At 40.0% G+C, this 12,015-nt stretch overlaps 1 protein-coding gene across 1 annotated transcript in view; it reads left to right on the top strand.

Moving 5' to 3' along the window:
• The window catches only part of LOC115045717 (plexin-A1-like), a 229,084-nt gene that overhangs the window by 79,709 nt on the left and 137,360 nt on the right, over window positions 1–12,015 (top strand). The window contains exon 3 of the mRNA XM_029505519.1: window positions 3,860–3,991. Within this exon, the coding sequence (XP_029361379.1) occupies window positions 3,860–3,991 (132 nt within the window). The remainder of the gene's footprint in view (window positions 1–3,859; window positions 3,992–12,015) is intronic.

Here is a 12,015-nt window from a genome sequence, read left to right as displayed (position 1 = left end):
CTGTGTGTGCCTCTATGTGAGAGAGAGTCTGAGTCATAGACTATGTAGTCAGCAGGTGTGCTGTGATACTTTGGATGACCTCCACTCAGGGTCAGACATAAACACACACACACACACACACACATTCAGTATCATAAATCCTGCCCTACTAACCGATCTTGACACCATTCAGTCACCTACTTGCTCTTTCTCACAAACACACACACACACACACACACACACACACACACACATATCATTTCTCAAATAAATGATTGGTTGCATACCTAATATTATGTACTTTTTCACTTTTAATATTAAATTGAAAATTGTCTTTGAAACAGAATCCTGCTGTCAGTTATTAGCAGTTTGTGTGTGTGTGTGTGTGTGTGTGTGTGTGTGTGTGTGTGCCTGTGAATTCAAATGCATGTGCAAGCTTTCTCAGCAAATGAGACCAAAATCAATTGTATTAGGGATCATGAATGCAATGAGGAGCTGTTAACACACTTCTTCCCACACACATATACACACACACAGACTTGTCTGTAGCTTTCATTAAGGAAATGCCTTTTTCTCTACCTCTGTTCCCTTCATCATCAAAGAGCCGCTTCAACATTGAGGACATCAGTTCATTACCCAGCCTCACTGGACATTTTTAATATCAGTTTCAGTGAGAAATGCTAACAAGATTAAAAAGTGGTTCCAGTTGCCCCCTCATCTTCCTATCTGCATCCTTCCCTCGTTCTCCCCCCACCCTTTGTCCAGCCATGTAATTAATTAGATGTTCAACAGCTGATGTTGGACAGGGCACCGCTGTGCTGGACACACACAAACACAGTGAGAAAGAGGTATGTGTCTTGCAAGACAGGAGGAAAGGTTGAGGCCAAGAAATGAGGAAAAGAGAGAAGGGAAGAGAAGGGAAATTGGGGATAAAATGAAGCGAAGAACAGGAAGGTAGTAAATTCAGGAAACACAGTGAAGATGTGAATGAAGAAGGCAGGAAGGAGGTGAGTCAGTTAAAAGAATAAAATGAAAAAAGCTGCCGGGAGTTTTATGAAATGAAAGAAGGTTTAGCAAAGGGGGAAGAAGGAAAAATTGATAGCCAGGGATTTGTGCTTTCCTACCTGACCCAAAGGTGTGACAAATATTTGAATCCCACATGATGTTCATCACTGTACCACCAGACCTCATAACTCTGCTTCTTTCACCATTATCACCTCATCCTCCTCTACACAATCGCAACACACTTGCCTTCACACACACGTCCACCTTTGTGTTGTACTAGTACCGCCACTCTCATCTGTCTCCACCAGTCGTCACTGTCATCTTTGTAGATAGATTTCTCTATTCTTTGTTGCCATTACACATTCCTGTACAATGAAATTTCTGTTGATTAGCATTCCTTTTATTTGAGCAACAATGAAGAAAATACATAGTAAAGTAAATAAATAAATAAAGCATCAGAGTAGAGAGCAAGTTAGGCATCTCAACCTCGTTAAGCTGATGACCATGACACACACCCAAACATTAATTAGCTGTAGAGAAGACAGATCAGTCAATGGTCTTAGGATGCACTTTGACTCCTCTTGTCTTTGGAGCTGAAAAACTGGTACAAGGGCTCTTGTTGAATGCAATGTAATGATAGGATGCATTGAAGGATGCATTGTGTCTGGAGGTTTGTTGATACATTATGACTGTAATTGTAACTATGGGTACATCAGGAAGCATTTTTCTGCACACCTGTGAACCTAAGCGTGTGTGTAAGGATTACAGTGTCCTTGGTAATATCAGCGTTGGTTTGGTAATGAAATTAATACCATGTTTTACTTAAAGTGGACAAGAGAAAGAAACTGTCCTTTAAATGGTTGAGGTTGAGGCCATGATATGTTTCTTATCTCACTGTAGGAAACAATGTTCTCCCACTTCCGCCCAGCTTGGAGAAGAGCATGGGCTAAATACTTGTAATATTAATGGAAAGTTCAATAATCAGACACAGCAGTGTCCCTCCTCCAAGGTAACTGAGCTTCATTTTAGTCTAGATATATTTCCTAACAAACTAATTGATTGGTGGATAAATTGAAAGCAAATAGGACCGATTATTGTTCAGTGTAGTCATTAGAGTACAATACATATGATGGAGTAGCTCCAGAGAGATAAACTAATCATTAAAAAAGTCTGCTTCAATATAACTCACAAGCTTTCAGTGACATCAAAGAGAACCATGAGAACCTTTACAAGGATTTTTTTTGCTATAATAATGATCCTGGAAACAGTTAGAGAAGCACTTAAGCAACTTTTTAAACAGTTTGACGCTGCTTTTGGACTCATCTTTTTCATCTTATACTCTGGACTCTTTGCTAACAAGTTCCAGAAAGTGATGTTAGTGAGGACAGACTACACAGAGAGAAAATGTGTATTTAATAAGCTGGTTCCTGCAGGTATATCACTCAGGTAAACAGATGACATTCTTTGAAATGCTTGATTTGACGCTATTAAAATGTAACACAGTTTTCCCATACAAGGGATTGCACTACATGCATCATTTCATCAATTCAAAGAAAGACACATGAAAAAGGTGATTCACCTGGTAACTTCCAGAGGGCAAGGGTCGCAGAGGGATAGTAGAGAGCTGCAGGCTAGCACAGTAAATGGAGTGAATGGTTACCCGCCCAGCCTGTCCAAAGACCAACCCCCACCATCGCCCCTTCTTTGTGCCAGCTGACCTGAATCCTACTCCAATTTCTCTATGCTCTGGGCAGAGCACAGCCCCACCTCCTGTTTGTACCACTGCAGTCCTTCACTCATCACAAATGGGACTGTGTGATGAGATCTTGTCTGTTAGTGAACCTACTGCTCACACACACACAAAATAAATAAATAAATAAATAAATGAATAAATAAATACAATAAGGGAATTCTGGAAGTGATTAATAACCAGATAAACTGCTGAGACTATCATGAGTCTTGGCACCAGAAAGTTTTAGAAGTCTAAGCTGCTGTCATGTGAGGGATGAGAAGATAGAGGCTGGGAAATTAGAAAGCAAAAGATCCAGATGAAAAATGTACTTCCTGGTAGAAGAGGAGTGACCCTTTTGACTCTCATTTTGTGAGTCGACGGAACACTGGTAAGCAACAACAAAGGACCATCACTTTCCAGTGAGTTGTGTTATATTTACACCTCCAATGTGGTGCTATGATTTTGGCTTTTGGCACAAATTGAGAACCACGTGAAAGTGCTGAAAGTGTAATCTGCCCCTTAAATAAGTGTTTTCCAACCGACAGCCACACTTTGATTATACTTTTGATGTGCATGAGCAGATTACATGGGAACTGGATGTTTTTTTTTTTGTTTTGTTTTTGTTTTTTACATGAGGCCAAAGTTAACACCTCATTTTACTGAACCTGATGAATATGCTGTATATTTGAAGACAAATAAAAGTCTTCAGTGACCTTGTGCATCATCTTTTCTTCATGTGCACAGATAGGGTATGAGTTCACATACAATAAAGGTCAGGGGTTCTGTTGCCAGGCCTGGGGCCTTTCTGTGCAGAATTGGCATTTTATTCTTTTCCCTTTGTTGGTTTCCTCCAGGTAATTGCCAGGTAGTCAGGTAGGTTGTCCGTAGGTCTGAGTGTGAGAGTGAGTAGTTGTTCGTCTCTGTCTTGGCCCAGTGATGGACTGGTGAATTGTCCAAGGTGTACCCCGCCCTCACCCAATGTGAGCTGGGATTGGCTTCATCACTCCCATGACCTGGAAAGAGATAAGCACTAGAAGATGAATGAATGAAGAGCACCCACAGCAGAAGTGAAATAGGAAATAGCTCTTTTTCGTCATTTCAGCTGTTGTTAGCCAATAAACATTCTCATGTGTCTCTCCCTAGATCCTAGTGAACTCCATTACCCAGCCTGCCTTGCTGTATGAAAATGTGGTGGTGAATGATGGGAGCCCCATCCTAAGAGATCTTCTGTTCAGCCCGGATCATCAGCACTTATACGTCCTCACTGAACGGCAGGTACAGCAAACACACAGACAAAGTACCGACAATCTCTGAAGAGCACCACACAATGTATCCTACAGTTGCCATTGGCAGCAGTGAGGGTATGATGACAAACTATATAATAGTCATTATCTGTAATTATCATGTAGCTTGTGGCACAAAAAAATCCTCATGACAGAGCATACAGATGGAGAGAAGATTGGAAAGAGAGAGGCAAAGGAACAAGAAAAGACTACAGCCAAGGAAGAAAGATGTTTTTAAATCATACACGAGGAGAGAAGCGGTCACTCTAATTACAAGCACACAGTACATGCATACCTTTTCAAATCAAGCAACATCACATGTGCATTTCCATGTGCAAGTTCTAATTAATATTCATAATATCAAAAGTATTGTAAGTAGGTGAAGCCTGTCATTCTCCTTCTACCAGAGATGGTCTACAACTAACACACAAACAAGATGTATGCATATATATATATATTAGTGTATAGTTAATATATATATATATATATATATTAGCTATATATAGCCGTCACAACTGCAGTTGACTGTAACTGACGAAAACCCAATTCACTTTTCACATGGTTAGTGAGTTAATGATTCAAATACATCTTTCCAAAACATTTTGTATTTCTTTTGTGCAGAGATAAGTTTGCAGGTCATGGGGTAAATGTGGGTGTTTTCATATAATTTACATGGAACGCAAAAGTTTCTGGACTTCAGCTGTTAGTCACACATATATGTATATTTTATATGTGTATATTTTAGATAATTTCTCTTTCATGAAAACAACTTTGTTCCACGGTATTCTTCTGTGCTCAACTTCCTTCTTAAGAATAAGAACCATCAACTGAAATACATTTAACAATTTGATAGCAAGTGCATTAAAAGAAATGCTGCAGCCCTAACGTTTCACATGTCGTCTTCTTAAACTTTATACATTCATCAGTTTTGATGCTGTGAAAGTTTGATGCTGCGGTTCTCAGAGCTTGGCTTCAGGGGCTCCTCCACACTCAACTTTTTCCTTGTCCTGCAATCCTCTTATCTCCTAATGAACACCATGTGATAACCTTCAGTGAGACTCCCTGCTGCATATACAGTAACTGCCATGTGAGTGCTGTACAATTTACCAGTGCTTTGGCATAATTGACTTCAGTGTGTCTGAATGAGTCCAAAGATGAAGTGGAGTGTAATTGATAAAAATGGACATTGTGTGTGTTGATTGGATGAGGGAAATAAGGCCCTTCATTGATGGAAAGCAGTCTTGGATGCTGCAAAGAAGAATACATGAATATAGGACTCCAACAACACAAACACACTGATTTAAGAAATACACACAGTGAAACAAAGACTATGTAAATAAATAATTGGATTTGAATCAGACCAACCTTTCCAACATTATTAGACACAGTAGAATATATGTGAGTGCTGAAAGCAATTACACTGCAAATAGTGAAATAAAGATACATTATTGCATTGTGATACCAGATCAGCAATTTCATGGTCAATTCTGAGCCAAGCTAGAGAAGGTGAAAGTTTCTTAAAGAGAAACTAGAGCTTCGGAAACCCATCAGAATCACAACAAAAAAACATTGTGAGACTGTAAGACTTAACAGACTGTCAGGTTTAAACCGCCTAAAACATTATGAAACACACAGGGAAGAAAGACAAAGGACAACAGCGCTCATTTTACTTGCAAGGAGAGCAGACAGAGATGTGCTCAGTGACACTCTCTACCCGTTCTGCTCTCCCCCTTTTTATTTCCTTAGGGTGGTCCCTAGTTACAAAATCTTGCAGCTCTAAAGGTGAGAATACACAGCTGCAATCAGTGAATGAATAGACGCTTGTTATATGATTTATATTCAAGTTATAAGTCACAAGAAACACAAACACATTGAGGGTTAGTTTATGAACGAAGTAATCTCGCTTCGACATCCTCCCTTTCTTCATAAATCTTCTTCGAAGGTCGTTGCTTCTTCTTCGGAGGTATGACCTCTGCTCCTGCTAGTAAAAACACAGGTTTCTGCATTCTTGCAGGGTCAGTAAAAGTGGAGCAGCACTGATAATCACTTTATGTACATTTATTCTAATACAGACACTATCATTTGTAATGATAATACTATACCAGCATTGGGCCTACATCGCCCGAGTATGTCCGATTTACTAGGCAGTGTTCAGCAGCTGCTCAGCAGGGTGAAGAAAGCTGCACAGAAAATCCATGATTGGCATGTTTGCATATTTCCCTTTTTAACTCCTGTCATCTCCATTAAAAATGAATGCAAATACAACCAGAATGTCTCTATCAATTGAAGCCAGTATTATTATTTATTTATTTATTTTAATGAACGCTGATACACTCGCTGCATGTCTGTACATGTTCATGCAGTGACAATAGGAAATCCGTTAACAGTGAGGCCTCTGGTAGAAAACACAAGACTTTTATTTAATTTTATTTTCCCTCTTTTTAATTACACATTTGTGGAAAAAACCTTATTTACTTTCTTGTTTGAAAAAAAAAATTGAATTGGAAATTGGAAATTGGATTATTTTAGTTTAGTTTAGCATAAACTATGAACCGACCGAAATGAATCTGACTAGCAGATTAATTCAGTATTAATAAATATTGTATTGTGTTTTGTTTCTTTAATCTATGCAGACACAAAGTTAAACTGCACAGGGAGTTCATGTGATGGTGATTTTAAGTTTAAATCATTGTGGTCACTAAAGTGTAATGCACCTTTGAAAGTTGCTGACAAGACGATTTTATACTAAACTAATTTCCTGTTGGTTGAGGTTGAGGATGGATGGTTAGATGAATGTGCTATCAGTAGTCTCATTTTAAGAAACCAAAAAAGCATTGTTCCCAAAATATCTTTTCCATTCCTATTCCTTCTTTCTGATAGCATTCTGGTCTATAAATTTAATCATTTACAGTTCCTGTGAAATGCTTGTTTTGTGTGTGCATAATGCCAATTTTTCCTTTTACATTTTGTCTTTTGAACTTGTGCAATTTTGTTTTGTTGAAAATGTGAGCCACACTATTGTTTCACTGACTTGAGTTGATATGAATCACTCACCAAAGTGAATCAGACATTTGAGTCAATTGAGTCATTAAGGCGCACAAGCTCCACCCATTTCCAGTCCCCTCAATTCCACACTGTTAAAACCACTAATGTCCTTTTTTAATCTCAGCATCTATGTGTGGGTTAGCAGGGCAGCATAGTGGTAAGTGGTTAGCACTGTTACCCCACAACAATAGGATTGCGAGTTCGATTCCTGGGCCGGAGGTCTTTTTGGGTGGAGTTTGCATATTCTCCCACATGTCCCACAAGAAGCCAACTCCAGGGGACAGATAATAAAGTTATGCAACTTCTGCCCGGCAAAAAAAGTATTAAGTTGGAGTTTTAAATTGGACCCCAAAAGGTGCGGAGACATGGAGATTAATGAAAAGTTAGTTTATTGTAAACCAAAAAAAAACAAAAACAGGGCTGGTGGTGGCTGTAGACGGCTGGCTGGAGTAAATTCTATAGGTGGCTGGCAAACACCGGAGGACACAGAGGTACTGGAGGCTCACAGGAGAACTGCATAAAACAGAGAATCAGGGGGGTAAAGGAAAAAGGAGGTCTGCCTCAGGATTCACAAACACTAGTCTAAGAGCTAAGTACTGTGCTCCCAACAACAACGGAAATAATTCGGCACAGGAGTGAAGACTTGACCAGACTTTTATGGCAGGAATGATTTGTGGATGTGAAACAGGTGAGGCTCATTGCAGAGCCACACAACCAGCCACACCCCCCACAGCACACTCACTTTGACTGAAAAAAACAGAAAGGGGAAAGGTAGGGAGAGAGAAGAGAAAAAGAAGCCCAGAACAAAACTACAGCCATGACAAAAGGACTGCAAAACAGGGACAACCTGCTGCATTTGTGGGAAACACATGTGCATGTTTCACACAAGGACAGTTTCCTAACACTGCTTTGAACATGAAGTTCATGGAGATGAGCTGTTGTACAGAATTCACGAAGATATGGGACCAGCAGGCGTTGCAGGAACATGGGATGAAGATGAGTCACCAGCAGCAGGATGAGGACAGGGAGAGAGAGGGCAGGAGCTGGGAGAGACAGAGACTTCGGGAAAACATGATTAGCAATTGCGGTACAAATGCTTAGAACTGGGAGAAACAGTGATTTTTAAGAAGCTTGGTACTTATCAGCGCATGCAGGGGGGAGGGAGGGAGAGAGAGAGATGCTCAGTCCTTCCCCCAGTAGCCGAGGCCTATAGCAGCATATCTAAAGAGTCAACTATAAGCTCTGTCATACAAAAATGTTTTAAGCCTGATCTTGAAAATTTTTAAAGCATCTGCCCCCCGGACTGATACTGGAAGTTGGTTCCATAGAAAAGGAGCCTGATAACCGAAACATCTGCCTCCAGATTTAGGGTTGGAGACTCTAGGGACCACAAGTAAACCTCCATCTAGAGAGCAGAGTGGCCTACTAGGACAGTAAGGAACTATGAGCTCTCTGAGATACGATGGAGCTTGGCCATTAGGAGTTTATATGTTAACAGAAGGATTTTGAATTCTACTCTATATTTTACTGGCAGCCAATGAAGAGCAGCTAACATGGGAGAGATGTGATCTCTTTTCCTAGTTCCTGTTAATATTCGTGCAGCAGCGTTCTGAATTAACTGAAGGCCTTTTAGAGATTTGTTTGGACATCCAGATAGTAATGAGTTACAGTAGTCCAGCCTAGAAGTTACGAATGCATGGACTAGTTTTTCTGCATCATCCTGAGAGAGGATGTTTCTGATTTTCCTAATCTTCCTAACCAGGTGGAAGAAAGCCGCCCTACTGACTTGTTTTATGTGAGAGACAAAGGACATGTCCTGGTCAAAGGTTACTCCAAGGTTTCTTACAGTGGAGCTGGAACCAAAGTAATGCAGTCCAGACTTATTAGATAATTAGATAGCATTTCTCTGAGGTGCTTAGGGCCGAGTACAATAACTTCTGTTTTGTCAGAAGTAAAAAAAATTCAGTCATCCAAACTTTTATGTGTTCAAGACATGTCTCCAGTCTAACTATCTCACTGACTTCATTTGGCTTCATTGATAAGTACAGCGGAGTGTCGTCTGCGTAACAGTGAAACTGATGCTTTGTTTCCTCACAATGTTGCCTATAGGAAGCAGATAAAACATAAAGAGGATTGCTCCAAGTACCGAACCCTTTGGGACATAACTGAATGCAGTGTGTGAGGAGCTGTTGTTAACATGAGCAAACTGATGTCTATCTGATAAATAGGATTTGAACCACCTTAGTGCAGTTCCTTTAATCCCAATTTAATGTTCCAGTCTCTGTAGTAAAACATTATGATCTATGGTGTCGATTGCAGCACTGAGATCTAGAGGAGAAGTGTGGAGGCTGATCCATTGTCTGAAGCCATTAGAATATCATTGGAGACTTTAACCAGTGCTGTTTCTGTGCTATGATTGGCACTAAATCCTGACTGAAACTCTTCAAACAAAACGTTCCCATACAGGTAGTCATGTAATTGTCTTGCTTCTGCTTTCTCAATGATTTTAGAAATAAATGGAAGGTTCGATATGGGTCTATAGTTTGCCAACACATCTGAATCAATATTTGGCTTTTTAAGCTGGGGTTTGATGACCGCGGTCTCAAGAGCCTGAGGTACATAACCCAAAGATAAAGAATTAGAATGGACGGCTCAATTAAATAAAGAATATCTTTAAAGAGGCTAGTTGGTACTGGGTCTAATAGACAGGTTGACGGTCTGGATGATGAAACTATAGAAACTAGCTCTGAGAGATTCAGAGGTGAGAATGACTTCAGATGTAATAGAGGCGTTGCAGTTGATTCAGAAGTTGCTCTATTCAGTAGATGATTATTTAATTTTATCTGTAAAAAAGTCCATAAAATCACCGCTGCTGAGAGCTTAGAGATCATAATCATCCTGCAGCAGCCAGGTTTCTGCTATACAAAATAAATCAATACGATGATCAGCTATGAGATCATTAACTAGTACTAACTTAACTAAACTAACTTTGATCAAAGTGATCGAATATTCAACAGTCCACATTTAATTGCAGTGTTATTTGAAATCGAATTTGTGGCTGTTTTGGTTTCAGTTAAGTTTTGGATTTTAGCTCTTATTCCGTTTAATTTGGGTTGATTAACTTTTCTAATTTAGGTGGTCGGGGGACTGACACAGTTTTTATAGACCTAAACATAGACAGAGACTCTATTCTATTCTCTGCAGTTGACCGCTCTGACTGAGGTGCAGAGGAGCGTCTTAAGCTCCAGCTCTGCCTCCTGGTCTTGACTCAGAATTGTCAGGGTTTTGGATTTCTGATAAAATCAGCCATATTGCTAGAAATGAGAGCGGCCCTGTTCACAGTGGGATGGACACCATCTCTCCTAATAAGACCAGGACTCCCCCAGAAAGCCTCCCAGTTATCTATGTAGCCCACATTGTTTTCGGGACACCACCTCAACAGGCAGTGGTTAAATGACGACAAGTGGCTGTACATGTCATCACTGGTCCGATTGGGGAGGGGGCCGGAGAAAACTATAGTGTCCAACATCGTTTTGGCAAAAGTACACAGTGTTTCCACATTAATTTTTATGACTTCCGACTGGTGAAGTCAGGTGTCGTTACTGTCGACATGACATGAATATCAATATTAGCATATTTACATTTACCTTTAGCCAGCAGTTTCAGACTGGATGAAACTCTCTCGGCTGCTGTAGGAGCTGGTCTAGGTCAGCCCTCACCGGCTAAACAGGGCAGCTAGCTATACTAGCATAAGCTGGGCTACCTAAGGTGAGGAGCTGCGACTCTAACTTGCATATTTTCGCCTCCATTTCTACCATCATCCTGCATCTATGACAAGAGATGCTATCATAAAAGGAGGCAGAAGAATAACTACACATGAGGTGCACAGAACAGGAGAGGAGAGGAGAGGGAGATATGGCTATGGCAGTTATGTTTTCATTTCTTATGTAAAACAAGACATGATATTGTGTAATAGATGTTTACTCCAAACAAAACCAAAAAAAAAAACAAAAAAACATATTTAGCAAAACCTAAAAAAATACACTCTTCTTGCTCTCTGGAAGATTAATGCTTCATTTATGAATGTCAGATAGGCTATTTAATCATTCTAAATACGTCTGTGGTTAAAAATTTGTTTTAGACACTTAAAATGACGGAATTCCTGGGACGGGTCAAAATTGATCCGCTCCTTACCAAAAGGCTTTCTGATATGTCTGGTTTATAAGGGTTAACTTCAGTCACAGTCGCGCAATCGTGACATGTGTCTGGGGTCATCTTTGCAGTTGGCTAACAGTAGCAGGGATGAGTCAGTAAATGAGTTTACAGATATGAGGAATCATGATTCATAGGTCAATTATAAGACTTGGTTGGTTCAGGAATCGCACATCATTAGTAGATGAGACATAGCAAACATAACAAAAGCAAATTTGGACAACAGAAATGATGGCCTTTTACTTAAACTTGAACAAAATTCACAGTTCACTCAGAAAATGAAACAGAATATAAGAATATAAGAGAGTGAGAGAATATAATTGGTTTGTAGGATGTGCTTTGTTACTTTATCAGATACTTCCTTCCTTGTCTTTTCAATATTCCTTGGGGTCCTCACTTCCAGTTCAATTTGTGGAGTAAGTGCTGTCCCAGCAATGGCCTCAGATAGTGTAGGGTAGTATAAAGGAAGGATCTTTGCACTGCTGCTGAATATGAACTTATTTTCCACACAATACAGAACTGGAGGGTGCGTACAGCCTTCCCCAGTCTGCAGATGGGGGAGCCAGAGGCTGTCTGGACTCCAGATAACATATTGTGGTTTAAGGTTGCTGGCCAAACCTGGGGTGGGGGCTATTAAAACTGCACCTGATTCTCCTAGCCTGTGAACAGAGGTCTATTTATATTAAGGGTTCAATGAGATCTAATGATATAATACAAGATAAAACTTATTATACAATGTTGAAATATCAGTTTCAGTAG

This window comes from Echeneis naucrates, chromosome 7 (assembly GCF_900963305.1).
Source record: "Echeneis naucrates chromosome 7, fEcheNa1.1, whole genome shotgun sequence".
NCBI classification, from domain to species: Eukaryota; Metazoa; Chordata; class Actinopteri; order Carangiformes; family Echeneidae; genus Echeneis; species Echeneis naucrates.
This window is presented reverse-complemented; position numbering and strand designations above follow the sequence as displayed.